This window comes from Monopterus albus, unplaced genomic scaffold (genome assembly GCF_001952655.1).
Source record: "Monopterus albus unplaced genomic scaffold, M_albus_1.0 scaffold428.1, whole genome shotgun sequence".
Classification (NCBI taxonomy): domain Eukaryota; kingdom Metazoa; phylum Chordata; class Actinopteri; order Synbranchiformes; family Synbranchidae; genus Monopterus; species Monopterus albus.
Genome location: NW_018128308.1, coordinates 169,702 through 186,295, shown reverse-complemented (window position 1 = coordinate 186,295; position 16,594 = coordinate 169,702). Strand labels below are relative to the sequence as shown.

The 16,594-nt window shown below is 47.0% G+C and overlaps 1 protein-coding gene across 1 annotated transcript in view; it reads right to left on the bottom strand.

Annotated features, from left to right (window-relative positions):
• adgrg6 (adhesion G protein-coupled receptor G6) overlaps positions 1-16,594 on the bottom strand; it is a 61,802-nt gene that overhangs the window by 29,655 nt on the left and 15,553 nt on the right. The window contains 9 exon segments of the mRNA XM_020586880.1: positions 479-713; positions 974-4,844; positions 6,427-6,498; positions 7,950-8,015; positions 10,945-10,992; positions 12,472-12,645; positions 13,285-13,564; positions 13,776-13,915; positions 15,739-16,086. Of these exon segments, the coding sequence (XP_020442536.1) occupies positions 479-713; positions 974-4,844; positions 6,427-6,498; positions 7,950-8,015; positions 10,945-10,992; positions 12,472-12,645; positions 13,285-13,564; positions 13,776-13,915; positions 15,739-16,086 (5,234 nt within the window).

Here is a 16,594-nt window from a genome sequence, read left to right as displayed (position 1 = left end):
GCTGAATGTTACAGCCATGGGCACTGTCCTGCTGCTGTACAGCCTACAGCCGTTCACCTGTCCACCAGATGTTCAACCTAATGCCAGGATTTCTCCCACTCAGAGGTCAGAGGTGCTGGCTGTGTCTGGTGTCAAGGCTCTGTGCAGACCAGTCAAGTCCTTTCACTGTAAACTGGATAATCCACGGATTTCTGCACAGGAAGGAAACCAGCTCAGTAGTGCCAGTTTGTGTCCATATATCTTTGGCCACATAGGGTGCACTGTAATCTGCTAATAATCTGTGCTAATCATTAGACTTTAAGACTTAATACAAGTTACTATGATGAATTTTTTACAGGGCATGCTGCTGCAAATACAGATGATTGTGTTTTTTAAATTCTCTACATCTACGGCTGTTTGTACTGCATGACATACTGGTCCCCGATGACAGTCCACACAGACATGTAAAATGAAAGCGTTGTTTACATGGGCATGGCACCGCAGTTTTGGCAGATAACTCCACGGCTGGGGGTCCGGGGGTGGTGCGCACCGCAGCCTTTTTGAGGCCACCGCTGCCACCACTGATAGCTGATGCAGTGACTGCTTTGAATGGAGCTGGTGGAGAAGAGTGAGCATCACTAACCACTGGTGACATTGGGGGAAGGTGGGCAACACTGTCCTCGTGGTCTGGTTTCATGGCCCCGTTCACTGCTGAGCTCTGGTTCCCACTGTGACTGCCGGAGATCAAACTAGGCTTTGCTATAGTTAAATCTGAATTTGCTGATGTGCCTGCATTCATGTCAACACCTGGTGTTGGTTTGCTGCCTGTCACACTCCCCTGAGATCCATCCATCCATCCATTCTCTGCGAAAGTTGAAGTATGTTTAGCTTTTGTTGTGTTTGTCTTTTCAACCAGCACTGAGGGAGAGTCTCTGGGTGTTGCAGCAGTGGCATCATTTGACCTGGAGATGTATTTTATGGCTGCTGTGTTTACAGTGTGGTTGACGCCCCCTGTAGGTGGGAGCTCCACAAGTCTGGAAAAGACACCTTGGTCTGGGCCATCAACAGATGAGCCAGTGGGGGATCTGAAGGCTGGGGTGGAAGATGAGTTGTTAAGGCCAGAAGTGTACAGGGGGTGTGGAACATGTGGAGCACCAGCAGACTGTGTTGATGCTGCAGACCAAGGCTGGTAACTGGGCTCAGACAAGGGGTGGGCAGCGGTAGGCTGCGCTTCAGCAGAAACTGGGCAGTCTCAATAGGTTGAGCTTGTGCAGGGCTAACTCCTTCGTCTGGAGTTACACTATCATTGGTCACTGCTGAGGAGGTCTGTCCCACAGCAGCGGTAGGTTCAGTCTCAATAAGGATTTTTGGAACAACATAGGAAGGGTCAAATAAAGCAGAGAGATGTGACTGTATGCCTGCTGCAGTCTGATTATTTGAAGACCCATGTGAGGATAGTGGACCATCAACAAACCCAGAAGCATCTGCTGTCTGTGAGGTGTTTGCAAGCAGTGGCAAAACCTTGTCCGCAGGAACATTTTCTGACTCTGCTGGCTGGCTAACCGGGTCCATGGTGGATCTATATGTGGACTGTAAATAGCTGTCCAGAGGGGACTGGTGGAATCCAGCAGTCAGCCGAGTGGGCGACATGGAGCCAGCTTCTGCCTCTGTCGTGCTGGCAGATGCCTCTGACAAGGCCACCCAGCTGGTGAGGAGAGCTGAGGGAGAAGGGGTGATGACAGATGAAAGAGGAAGGGAGGAGATGGTTATGGAGGGAGGGACTACAGGATGGATGGGAGAAAGGTGACGAGAAGGAAAAGGAAGCATGAGGGTCGCCGCAAGAGCAGGAGAAGGCAAAATGGAAGGTGAAAGGAGAGGGGAAGCAAGAGCAAAAGAAGCCAGGTGGGGTAACTGCTGTTGCAGCCCCCCAGAATCAACATGGGCCTCTGCAGTTTTTGTGTCCTGCCATGACCTCTGACTCATCTCTAGTTCCCCGGTCTCATCCAAAACCTCTCTCGAGCGTGTGCGCACCTGCGTGTGTGCTGAACTCTGTGTGTGGATCAGATCATTGGGGCCTTCAGTGTTAGTTCGTGTCCAGCCCAAGTGGCGTGTATAATCCAGCCCTGTAGCACGCCGGGGGGCTGCAGTGCCGAGCCGTGCACCTGGGCTGCTGTGGAGTGCCAGCATCTGGGCCGGTGCCACGACAGATGGATTCAACAATGAGGAAGTGGGATGATTAAATGCATGGTCAAAGCCAGTGAGTGCATGAGAGCCCCTGGAATCAGACTGAGCACCAGTGGTGGTGTCTGTGTTCACCTGGTTAACAGAGTGTAAATAGGAGAGTGCAGGCTGCAGCCTCAGTGGATCTCTGCCAACGTCAGTCGCTGCATGTGACTTGTCTGACAGAGTGTACATGTCGCTCCAGTCCCTTGCAGAATCAAGTAAGAGCTGACTGACAGACACACTGGCTGCATGAGAAGGCCACAAAATCACAGATGACTCCAACTCAGGGTCAAGCAACTCCAACTGTGACGGAGATGGCTGCACATGAGGGGGAAAATCTGGTGTCACAGAAGCCGATGCCCAATTCTCCACAAAAAACACTGAAGGAATTGGATGGATCTGACTAGAGGAGGAGTCTAAATACATCCCAGTTTGGGCATTAAGGAGCTGATCAGTCTCAGGATGAGGCACGTGGCTTCTGGACGGTTCTGATATATTGTCAGGGAGTAAATGGGATTCAGGGAGCAGTGAACCATCAACTCCTAGCATCTGAGATTCAGCTGGGGCTTTAGAAAAGAGAGGAAGTGGCAACAAAGTCAACACAAAGTCTCCTCGTAAGTTTGAAGACACCAGAGAAGGCTGAATGTTCCTGCTCACGCCATCGGATTCTGGCACACGAGCAGATTCAACAGCACCATCTGTTAGTGAAAGCCTTCGCTCGGCCTGCTGGGACAAGGAGGGCAGGGGGAGGGAGGGCTGCTGAGGAGCAGCAAGGGGTGGAAGAGGAATGGTAGCAGACCAGAGGGGAAGAGAGGATGAGAGAGGAGGCAGGGTGTCAGACCAGTAAAGGGGCAGGGATGTTAGAAACCTGTTGAAAGTAACAGTATTGGTGGAGACAGATGATGAAGCAGAGGGAGTGAAGGCAGGAGAGGCTGACAGAAAGGGAGGAGAAGGAGGAGAGGGGGTGCTAAATGGTACAAGGGTAGATGAGGAGTAATGAGGGGTGTGAAGAGGGGATGCAAAAACAGGAGAAGGAGAGGAGAAAAGTGAAGGAGATATCTGTGCTGCGTCGTCCTCTAGTGGAGCTGTGGAGGAAAACATCCGGCGGGGGAAGTTTTCCTCCACAATGAGAGCAGAGGAGCTCAGCTGCACCGAGGGCAATGAAGGAAAAGGGAGAGAGGGCGTTGGTGCAAAAGTCAGTCTTTCCAGTTGTTGAAAAGGAGTTTGTGAGGAGGAACTCTTGCCGCTCTTCTGTCCACTCAGATCAGAGCTGTCTGAAACCCTGTGGTGAGGCTGAGCTCCTGTTGAAGGCTGAGAAACGGTTACTGAAGGGATGTGAGACTGGCTGATGAACGTAACTGTTCCTGGCATCAATCTGTCTTGGGAGCGGCTTAGAGGAAGCTCGCTGTCTGAGCCACTCTGTTGGCTGTTGGAGTCATCGTGGAAATGGGTTTGGATGAGCGAATGTTTGCTTATTCCCTCAGCAGCAGCTAAAGGGTGTATGAGGGGAAGGAAAGTACCATGAGGATCTGATTTGTTCAACGACTGTTCATCTTTGGCATCGGGGCTGATAAATGCTGGAGAGGTGGTGGCAGGTTCATCCGAGGAGTAGGCAGCATCAAACTCATACAAGCTGAAAGCAGCACCTTCCTCTGCAAACTCAGTTAGATCATATGTAATCGACTCGGAGCCTGATGAGTTCTCATCACCCACTGGTTCTGTCCAGTTCCCCCTGCTAACTGTTTGGTTTTTGAGACCGCTCATGCTTATCAGTGACCGCTGAGGCGCTGCAGGTTTGTTCTTTCTGTTGCTGAGCGATGACGATGACGACGATGACGACGATGACAACGATGACGATGATGATGACAGGGCTACTGCCTCCACCCCAGCTTCCTTTACAGTGGCTGTAGGGGTCTGCTTGTTTGAGTCTGGTTGGTGCGAGTGGTCTGATGGTGATGAAGGTGGAGCTGATGCATATGAATGACTAGTTATGTGAGTTGCATAACCCAACATGTGTCTTGAGGTTTTCAACGCAGGTGCATGTGTGTACCCAGGTCTGAAGCCACTTGCTTGTGTAGTGTACGTAGGCCTGGCTGTGGATTTGGTTGGTGCCGCAGCAGGTTTTGTGATGTGACCCGCTGTCCTGGATGGGGCTCTGGTGGGAGCTGGGCGTCTTCCGCCTGTTGGCCTCTTCCTCCACTGCCAGACTAAAGGGGTAGAGATGAACCCTATGGAGGTCTTGAACGTGCGATGTCGAGGGGGCCTGGGGAGGGGGGCTGGAGGTCTAGGGTGAGAGGATTCAGGTACAGCTACGGGACCAGGAGGGGGATGTGCAGGATGTGGGGGGCAAGGGGTTCGATCTGGGGGACTCAAGCGACTGGATGGAAGAGACCTATGAAGAGGGGCGCTTCCAGGTGGGCGAGCAATGTAAGCAGGCCTAGTTTGTCTGCTGGTGGGGGCTGGAGGAGCTGGAGGACCAGCAGCAGGTAACCCAAAGATACGCCTGAGTCTTCTGTGGCGAGTAGCTGCACCTGAATCCAACGGCCTGGACTGGGAAGCAAATGGTTCAGGGCGCAGAGGAGTAACCACAGCAGGAGCAGGAGCAGAAGCTTTGGTTGGAGATTTCACAGTGGTCTCCTTCGCTGTCACCAGGGCACGACATTTCGACCCAGACGTCAGGTTACAGATCATAAACAAAAGCAATAAAACAGAGGTATACACAATGGAGGTTAAAAAGCATCTGACACCTTTATGTCACATGAGCCATTGCAAGGTTTCTTTAAATCAAGAGTGTGACATGTCAGAGAAAAGACAGATTCACAAGAAAAGAAGATGAAACAATAGGAAGATTCACAATACGAGTAATGGAGTACACACTAACACAGGTGATGTAGATGTATGTACCATATGAGAGGAAACCAACCCAGAAAAGTCTCTGCTAGGTGAAGTTGTCTGGGCATTAAACTGTCAGTACCACAACAGGGGAGGCAGCCGCTCTAGCCAGCGCTGATCACCGTTAAAGAACATTCAGAATCCAAACTGGATTTCCTAAAAGCGGTTTCCTGTTTTTGGTTTGCTTGGTTTACATTGAGTGAGAAGCTGTGTTTGTCTCCCTCTGTCTGAAACCAAAGAGCCAGTACTTAGCAGTGTCTCTTACAATAGGTCACACTGAGATGAATGCACCATCATAATATGGCAAGATTATGATAAAGCCTTTAATGGACAGCATGGCTGTTGCTGGTCTGAACTTGGTTTTGCCAACTAAGCCTTTTCCATCATGAAGTCAGATACATTTAGGGGCAGAAACAGCCAGAACATTTTTGTTCTTGTTTGCAGGAAAGGCTTTGACGCAAACAACCAAGCAGCAGGGCAGATGAAGCCCAACCAGAGGAGCGTGAGCTGGCTGTGCTCCCGCTGATGGCCGGGGTAGAGGCATGCTAGTGGTAGGGATGAAGGGAGGGAGGACTGGAGATGGCAAATCACAGGAGGAATGACAAACTGGTTTTAATGCTGCCAGGTGCAGATCATGGAGAAGACCCCCATCGCACTTGGGTTAGAAACGACACTATGTGCCAAGTACATGGTGTCTCCACCTTCAGCTTGTTTTACAGAGAAATCTACCTACGCCGACTAATGAAGAGGTTAACGACTGCAGTAGTAGATGATATTTATCCAGTTAACATGTACATCTGAACACAACAGGCCAGGGCTTCTCCCAGGTAATGTGGAGAAGGAATAATGAAGTGAACAAATGATTAATAGAGGGTTTTATTTTTCAGAGGTGCATGAAAGGTAAAATCACCCTGAGCAGATTCTTAAAGGTCAAACATGGCAGAACCTCAGAGGAGCTGAAGCCTCTTCACAAGACAATGAAGGTCATTGTTTTTGGTGATAAACTGACTTCCTTCAAAAGAGGTCTTCAGAAGTCTTCTCAGGAGAAGCCTTAAAAGAATCCTACATTTACAGGACATGAGGCAACATAGAGGGGGCTTCAGGTGACAAATAAGAAACCCATCAAAGATCACCAGCACAGAGGCTGAACAACATAAATGAGCATTTTAAAAAACAGAAGTGCAGCTGGAAGGAGGTGGAATAAAAGCAAAAAGAGTGAAATAGGAAGTGGAGGAGGAGGTGAAACCAGAAAGAACGGAGGCATGGGAAGCCACAGATGAAACACAAGACAAGGGAAGTCAGAAGGAAATTAGGAGGAGGAGGCTTGCTTACCGTAGGCGCCGGCATTAGTAGCAGGGATGGTGTTAGTGGAGTCAGTGGATGAGGTGGCGGGAGAGGAAGCGGCTGGTGGTAGTGACAGACAGAGAGGCAGAGGATGATGAATGGTTGTGAAGCAACACGATGTGAAAGTGTACAACAGAGACACGTCGCTTCAGGCTGCATTTTGGACCTTTTTTTCTAACAGTGTTGTTACATAAACATACATACATACATAAACAATGGCAACACTTTAGTGCCATTTCCTAACACAAATAGTGGACAGAAAACATGGGACAACTTCAAAACAGGCCTCAGCGAAAATGTAAGATGACTGTGAACACCTCCAGAGGGGCCACATGTATTTGACTTCTCTCCTCAAGCCAAGTGAATTTCATTCATAGAGCCACAGCCTTCAAAGAGATTCAGTCATACAACACCTTTTGTCCTCAGATCCTTGATTCTCAAGAGAAAGACGTCACTTAAAAACTCCTATTTTCTCTTTCATTACTGATTAATATATCAGTTATTATTCTAGTAAATCAATTAATTCTTTAGCCATCAAAATGTGCTATAAAACACCCATAGCATCAGAGACATAGTCCCTCCAGCGTGTCCTGGGTCTTCCCCGGGGCCTCCTCCCGGTGGGACATGCCTGGAACACCTTCCTAGGAAGGCGCCCAGGAGGCATCCGAAACAGATGCCCGAGCCACCTCAGCCCACCCATAGCACAAACTTTAAATATCTTTTTTCCATCTGACCACAAGCCTAAAACAAACCAGAGAAAAGTTCTCTCCTCCCACGTTTCATTAATCAAGCACTAATTTAGTCTACAAACTGTCCAAAACTTATGAAAACTAACAGTTGCAAATCTTCAGATCACTTCCTTTCTCCAGCCAATCATCAATAACCCAAAGACAATGAGCTGACAATGATATAACACTGAGAAAATCTGCAAGTCTGAGCACTGGAGAAGCTGTGGGCTGTTTTATAATTTTTGTCAAGTGACTTCTCAGTTAGCTGATTAATTGGTTAAGCATTCTTCTCTTGGTTTTATTAAATCACGGTCTCTCTCTCTCCACAGGTTCCAGAGCCAGGCGGGCTGAGGGGTTCGGTGAACCTTGGGGGTGTTGGGGCTTTGAAGGCTTCTTAACAAAGCACAGGCAGCACTGACTGACAGAGACACACGTCAACCTGGGGGTGACTGAGAAGTGAATGGAACTGATGCTGCCAAGGCTCTAACCTTCACCGGGTTCTCATGCATGTGGTATTAGACATCACTCCTGACAGTAGGTCACTAGTTCTACATCCTGTGTTCTTTGGTGGATAATTCAAGGCACACTGCCAGGGGTCATTTCCTGGCAGGCCGTACCTTAGCACTGGCTAACACCTTTAAATATAAAACAATTCAAAAGAAGAAAACTGTGAGGACGTGCTGCTGTGTAAGAGAAGGAGCTGTACTTTTTAAGGTCTGGTCTTAGTTTTAGTACCAGTTGTGTGGTCAGTGTTGACAGTGCTGGTGTTTTTGTTTTTCCTACCTGGGCAGCCCAGTTCAGGGGAGACACAGCTGGTTGTGACAGATGTGTTGCTGGGTGGAGAGAAACCTGCGGGGAGACGAGGGAAGATTAAAAACAAAAAGGTTCATTAGTTCAGATGATCAGGGAATTAAATACAGCAGCTGTAACAAACAGGGACGTTGGCTCGGGTTTTTACACTGACGCACACTGTTCAGGTTTGTGCCAGGCGGGGCTGACTAAGTTCATAATAAGTCCGTAAAATGGTCACCGATTTCTAAATCATCTTGCCTTTGAGAACTGTTCCCATGAGTTTTCCTTTGGTGAGACTGTGTGTTGTGCTGGGACCGGCTGCTGGCAGGGATCAAACCCCTGGTGTTTCCTTTCAAGGACAGTCTGTGCAAACAAATGTGCCAATGCAACAGCCAAACATCAAGGAGTCCTCAAAATGTGAACCTGATCCACACAGGCTCTCTGAGGGAGCAGGCCAGAGGTGAAAGCACAGACACTCACTGAACAGAAGGAATGTGTCTGAGAGAATGTCACCAAATTATCACAGCGATCGGCCGAGTGACAAAGTGGGAATTCAGTAATGGTGGACGGCATGTGGGTCAGAGGAGAGCTGAGGCCTGTGCCCGTAACCCACCCGTCTGTCACTTCCTTCTCCTTCACCTCTCGTCCTTTGTCCTTCTCCTATTTCGTCTTTCACTTCCAACTTCATTCCTACCTCCAACTTTTTCTTCGTGCCTTTCTCTCAGTCTTCACCTTTTTCTTTTTGCCTCAGCTTCTGCGTCCTTTCAGAAAACTGGTGAATGCCACAGATTCTCTTAAATTTCTCATACGTGCCACCTGAAAACACATCTGCTTTTACGACTGGTTGCTGGATGCTGCCCGGTGATATTTTAGACATTGGTGTTCTTAGACTCAACAGTTTGTCCCTTCGCTGTTTCAACATGATGACACCCCCGTGCACAAACCAGATTCATACAGACACAGGTTTCCCAGTTCGGTGCAGAAAAACTTGGCTGGCCTGCACAGAGATGGGACGCCAACTGGGAGCCAGACCTCGTCCCCATGGACCTCAATGATTCTGTGGTCTTTGAAGGGGAGCTAATCTCTGCAGCTGGTTCAGCATCAGGTGCAAAGACTGAAAGCAGAACAGGAGCCTGTTCAGGTGTCCACGTACCTTTGGTCGTACACTGTACTGTTCTCTCTCCCTCTCCTCCAGGATCTGCGATCAGGCAAAGTGAGAGCTGCTCTGCTGAGCCCTGTAACAGCTGAACGTGAGCACCAACCAACAATGAGCTGCAATGAAACTAATCACTCGGCACCAGGTAGCAGACCACGTCTGCGCACATGTCCACGTTTCTACTGTTACTTCTGCAAAGAAGTATACTCATTAGGCCTATTTGAATTTCAGAGCAACAACCAGCAATCGATAAGAGAAAAAATGTTTCAGCTCAAGTGCTCAAAATGCAAATGACTGAAAAGTACAATAAAAACAATTTCCCATCCGCTGCAAATCAAAACATTTCTCTTCCAGCCACTATGTTTCCTCTGTGTTAGTGTGGAGCCGTGGGGACTGCAAATGATGAATGACACTGTAATTAATATAATGACTCGACACCAGGCAGCCACTATAATTCACTGTCATTACTGGGGAAGCATGTTTATTATTCACAGAGAGAGAAACTGTTACGTTGGCCCCTGGGTTCATGGTTAAAGTCATATTTCATAGAAACTAATGGCTGACACTTGCAGTACGTCCCGCGCATGTGATATTCAGGTCACTGTTGGTCCCAGCACACGCCGTCTGTTCCTGTGCACAGGCAGCGTGTTCAGTGAGATAAAGTGGTTTTAAAACACAGTTTGCCTAAAGAAGCGTGGACAGGTAGAGATGCTTTCTCTTCACACACACACACACTCTTGAACACACACAGGGCTCAAACACACACACACACTTGAACACACACAGGGCTCAGCTACCTCCATCCGCATTACCAGACCAACGAAGAACATAAAAATGCTTCAGATGGTCCAGAGCACCGGTGAAAAGGAACCAGGTAAACAGAATCAAGCGCACCTCTCTATATGGAAAGTGTTGGGTGGAGCGCCTGCATGTGCCGTCGGGGAACCCGTTAATAAAGATGCACGAGGATCTAACTTTTTATCTCTAAATCATTTGTTGTAAATGAGACTGAAGATTACAGCTTTAAGTTTCAAGTGTCTAACCGTCCATATCAGAGATTTTTCAACACTGAATACATATGTTAGTAAAATTCTAATTTGATAACACTGTGCACATATCGAGCACTACCAGGCACTGTAATAAAATAAAACTAGCGACCCCACATTTAATGCAGCAAAGTTGGTTTTCTATGGGTGTAATTTTTCCTCCTTTTCATCCCAGGTTAGTTATGATCTCTCTCAGTTCAAACCAAATGTGAACATTACAGGACGCTGGCCAAGCTGCACACGGCACCGAGACTGTATTCCATTAAACACAGTAAAAGTGTAAACCTGAAATCCAGAGAGAAACAATGGTCCCTCAGCCAGCAGCTATAAAACCTCCATTATTGAAGAATGGAAAATGTGTGTGTTTAGGAGATCTGAGGCTGTAAAAACTTGTTGAAACACCACAGGCTTCGACCGTTACCTCACCTGTACGGAGCTCTGCAGACCTCCATTTAAAGACAACACTTAGGTTGTTTCTCAGATGGTCTTCTCTGTGTCTGTGCACACGACGCCTACTGACCACGTGTACTGTGTCTCCATGCTGGCCTGTGATGGGACCCAGCTGCTGGTGATGTTGGACCGTTTCTGACGTCTGATCAGCAGATCTCTGTGTACGTGTTTTTAGACGTGATAAGTGAACGACCCCTTAAAAGAGACGACTGCACGTTCTCCTCCATGCATCAAAGCTCAGTTAGCAAAAGCCAGTTTATACATACTTCAGGAACGCGCGCACACACACACACACAGATATGCAAACACATAAGCAGGCATTAGCAGCACTCACCACTAGTTGGCGCAGCAGTAGTTAAGTGAATGCAATGAGGGTAGCAGACTGTGAAGAGAAAGACAGATTAGTGGGAACCAGTTCATAAAAACCTGTCTGGTTGATCACTTTAGGACAAAAACATCACATACAAATTTTAGAGACATCACATTGATCAGAGGTCAGTTAGTCAATGAAGCGATCGGTTAATTATGGCTGCAAAATCGGACAGTGACAGACAGCTGAGGCCTCCCAGCGGCTTACAACAAGACGAGGTCAAACTGTCAGCTACGCAGGCAGAACATGAGTAGTCAGCCATAGTGTAAAAACTGGCTGAACGCAGCCAGACAGCACAACATAGAGGTCTAGGAATTAGATGGATCCCTGACTGAGAAAGTACAAAGTGCAGCATGTGCAGACAGGACCTGACCTGCAGTCTCCAGCTATGACCTATAGCATGTTTCTCACTTCAGTTTCACTGTAAACAAAAAAAAAAAAATTCTACATCATTCGTACATGCGTACTCATCATGTCTGTTATTTTATGTTTTATCTTTTCTTTATGTTACAGCTTGTGTAACTAGACCTTTTTCTTGTAATTCATATTTCCTTTTGCTTTGTTAAAACTGACATCATGTTGTTATTGTCTTTTTTTTGCAAAACAAAAACAAGACACAGCAGAAAACATTTCATGGACAGAAAGAAACGTCAAAGTGAGCTCCCCACTGTGGGCCCTTCACTCTGAGCATGTGTTCAGGAGAATCAGGAAACTAAATGCAGAATCATGCATTTCACGAAAAGCCACAAGCCTGCACACAAGCACGCACACACACACACACACACACACACACACACACACACATATATATAGAGGCCTGTTCTCTGGGGCACAGCATTGGCAGGATTTACACTGAAACCACTGTGGCCAACTTTCTGTGGCTACACACATTACAGAGCTTTTAAATAAGAGGTACTACACTCTGCACACAAACACAAACACACACACACACACACACACACAATGTACCCTTGTACTCTCCTTCATGGTTAATACTTAAATATGATGAGAAACTGGCTGATTATGTAATTGTGGTTCAGATTCTGAGTGCGCCTGAGGCAGTTTAGATGGTGTGCATGCATAATGCATTTTTGATGCCAATGTCCTCGTAATTACTGCAAAAGTCTTACAATAAATACGCAGATTTAAATGCATTTAAAGACAATTCCATGTTTATCTGTAGCCAAACTGATTAAGTGACCACCTGCAGCCAAAATGTATCAAAATCTGACTGAAGTCTGGTTGTAGTTCTCCTCTCTGATTGCAAACAGCCTGAATCATGAAGTACTTTATGTTTCTGCATAGTACAATACAGTAATCTGAAGATGTAAACAACTCACAAAAGTTTGGTTTCATTTTTTAAAAGCCGTTTCCTAAAACATCTGCTTTTAATGAAGCAAACATGAGGAAATACCACCCATGCTGCAGATGAATCCACAGTTTGACTCCTGGGCGTATTTGTGGCACACTGTGAATTTCTACTGTACTCACTGCAGCTGAGTGTGGCGTCGGTCTGGGCCAGAGTGGGCGGGATGGTCCAGTGGCTGTTGTCCCAGTCGATGATGTTTCCCATTGTGTCACAGGTCAGCTCGTTGAGCTGCTCTATCGTCATGGCGTAGTCCCACAGCCGCAGGTTGTAGATGTTCCCATCGAAACTCTGACGCCCTGAACATCGCACGGGAATCGCATGTTAGATTATGGACATTCTTCTACTATCACAGATTATATTTAGCCTTTTAATATCTGCAGTTCTTTGTAGTAGCAATGTTGCAGATCAGTTAACAGGACCAATTTGATGCTGGATTCATTTCCATCAGCTTTTCATCCGTGCATGGAGACGTCAGACTGTCAGCTGGTTGACTGGTCGGACACTGCTTTGATCTAGACTGAAACACTTGGACATCTGTTGGATGGACTAATATGAAATACCATTTATTTCTTGTCTCTTTGTCTTAATGACCATAAACTTTATGGTTTGAGACTGTAACTAGATCAACAAGTGTCTGTCAAAGTGATTTAGTGACAGAAGCCCCAGTGCAGCTTTTTATTACTGAATAATCCGTAAATTATTTTCTTGATAAATTTGGTCTGTACAATTTCAGGAATCTGTGAGTAATGCCCATCACACTGTAATACATTTAATACTATATAACATTTGCATGAGTGAAACTCAAATGATTCATTGACCAAGTCATTTTCTGACTACTGGCTAATCTAATTCATAGACTGAACAATCGAAGAAGCAGCAACAATGTCAGAGACCACAGTAAAAGTTAAACACTGAACATCCAAACGCCAGCTCACCTCCCAACCGGAACCGTCCACCTGCAGGTACAGGGTGCCCACTGGCGGTGTAGCAGGTCTTGTACCAGTACCTTCCACTGAAATAAACCGCCACCTTCCTGGTTGATGCCGTCCAGAGCACACAGAAAGGCTTCATGAAGGAAGTGAAGTCGGTAGCGGAGATGATGGAGCTGATGGAACAGTCCACTCCGCTGACAGTCAGCTTCATGTCGCCCTGATCGAAGCCCAGACTCAGCGCTGTCTTGTTGTTAGTGTCCGAGTATGTGAAGAGCCACTCGGTCTGTTCAGGAACAAGGAACACTGAGCATCAGACTCCACTGCTGACCTGCAGTAACTACAGCACACTCTTACTACTGCAGCTTTTCAGAGTCACACCACGTTTTGTGTGTTCTGCTGTAACTTCACCTCAACTTGCTGATGTTTGCAGTCAACAACACATCCTGTAGCTTCATCAGCCACTTTGTCTGCTTGTTTATTTGTGTGTGTGATACCTGCTTCAGGCTGCGGCGTTGCACCTCAAAGCACAGGGTCAGGTGACTGAGCGTCGGGATGGAAACAGAGCCGGCGACCTCTGTAACCTTTCCGTTGTCACTGGATACGCTGACTTTCTGGTTCCTCAGGGCCACAGCGACTGAAAAACAGCAATGGAAGCAATGTGTGGAGAGTGGTAGAGGAATGGAAGTAACACAAGAAGAAGAATAAAGAAAAAGAGAATAAGGTAGGAAGGAAGGAAGCGCAGAAAGACAGAAAAGGAAACAGACAGAGGAGAACAAAGTGAGAAGTGTGAGCAAAAAACAAGGAAAACAAGTTGGGAAGAAGGAAAGAGGTGGAAGAAAACAGGAAAGCACGAAGAGAGATAAGGAATGAATAAAACGTGTGGGCAAAAATGCAGACGAGGAGGAAGTAGTGAGGAAGTGTGATGAGATTAGGTATAAGAAGGACAAGAAGGAAATGAAAGGCAGAGTCAAAAGTGGGAATATGAAAAGAAAGGAAATGGAAAGGATGAAATAGGATCAGAAGAAGAAAGTAACAAGATTAAGGTGAGAAAAGTATCAAAGGCAGAACATGAAGTGGAAGGAAACAAAAAGGAAGAAAGGAGGAAACAAAGCACAGGAGCAGGAGTGAAATCACAAGAAGGAAAGTTAACACATCTTCTTATTCAGCGTTATTCCAACTAATTATCTGAATGTAATTTTTAACTGACAGTTGAATATGACTGTACAGAAACATTTTTAATAATCAATCTCAGTCTGTAGAGATGGTCACAGCTCTGACACCGGCAGGGTTTAGGGTTCAACACCCACCACATGGCACATTAGATATTATTCTGCACACGTTATAACCCACGTTGTCCACATGTACTGACTGATCTGTTCTTATGTTCCCAGCAGAACGACTTGGACTGGAGCTGCTGGCCGAGCACCAAATCCTAACAGCTAGCGCGCACTGGACAAACTGCTCACACTTGCACATGTGCAGAAAGGCACAGACACACAGACGCGCAGCAAACATTGGCGTCAGAGTGGCCCGGTCAAACCTGGACCGCCTCCCTGTGGTGCCACACTTCAGTTACGGCTGTAGTGACTCCATTAGGGAAGTGAAGGGCTGCACAACAAGCTACACACTAACAAGGTAAACAACTGACTGATCGACCTCTGTAACGATTAAAGTCAAACAGTCTACACTGTTCGACAACTTTAAACTGTCCAATAAAACATGATGTTTAGCTTCAGACAAATTAAAGCTCCAAGTTCTTGATTTATCCTCCACATGGAATCGTCACCTTTGTTCTAAATGTCATGGAGACACCTGCACCAAAAGCCCAGTGAGACAGCGGCCTGACCGTGGTCTCCTACGGCAAACACACTCACATCTACGAACATACCTGATGTTATCTGGATAGCTGGACCACTGTTTGAAACCTGGACAGTGAAATTAGAACGTCAATAAATTTAAAACCTTTTCAAAAAATTGGTGGCACAGTAACAGTTGAAAGATTTGAATGTACTAGAGAGGACCCATGTCTACAGGTCAGCTCGCAAACACACCTTCAATATAACAGGAGGGGCAAGAACACATTCGGGCGTTTGGAGCCTTCTTGGCTAAACACACAGACAACGACACAGTTTGACAAAGGCCTAGAACCTCCTCGGGTTACATTGTACCGGTGGAGCATTGTCCATTTCCACATCCAGAGCAACATGATCACCTCATCAGAGCTGACTTTATCACCGGCATTGCGTGTTAACCAAACCCCCCTATTCAACCTCACCAAACAAAGCTGAGATCTGAGATTTAACTAAACAATTTTTAACAGCTGCAGTACTAATGCTACCATTCATTATGTGCATCATTCTCAGCAGTAATGAGTCCTAGCTGATTCCTGACAGAAGAGAAAGAGTTAAAGCTTTGCGTCTACACAGACGTGGGGAGCAGGTTTCAGCCTGGACCTACCGTGTCGGAAGCTAACTCTGAACCCCTTCTTCTGCACGCTGAAGTCCGAGGTAAAGGACAGCTCCATCACGTTCCCCGTCGAGTTCAGTGTCAGCCCATCGGCTGTTGGGCCGCAGAACTTAATGTCGGCGTTGCCTGTGTTCACCGAGACCCGGTCATAGATGCAGCCCGACGCCTCCTCCAGGTCAAAGTCCAGGAAGGAGAGTTGGACGATGAAGCCAGTGGGGGCCTGCATGATCCACTTACAGGCCTGTGAATTCGGGTATTTCTGAGGGTAGCAGGGTGAGGTGATTTCCCCCTGGGCCTCTGTCAGCACTAGGTCACAGTTTGTGGAGCTGCATCCCAGCACTGGAGGTGATGGCAGGATGATACATTCATGAGCTTTCAGAACTGAAGCTGTTAAGGCAGGGCAGTATCACTGAGATGCTACTAGAGTAGACGAGGACACAAGGGAACAGGACAAAAGAAGACAAGAGGACCATAAAGAGGGAGGAGAAGACAAGACGAGAGGGAATAAATAAGGGAGGTAAACACCTACTACCATTAGGAATCAGGAGGCAAGGTACAGCAGGGTTCAAGGACGCCCACAGCTGAGTGGGCTGCAAAGGGCATCCTTGTCGATAACCCCAGAGCGAAGAATTAAGGATGTAAGAGGACCAAGACAAGAGTTCAAGAAGGTTATGAGGACTTAGGGATTCAGACGAAACTAAGGCTTTTTTAATGGGACATGATCAAAGAAGACAAGAAGAGTGGTTTATGAATTATCTTTTACAGATCACGCTCCAGGAATCACAAGGAAACTACAGTCAGAGGATACAGGAGAGGACAAGTCGTGCAGTTAGCTAAAGGTTCAGCA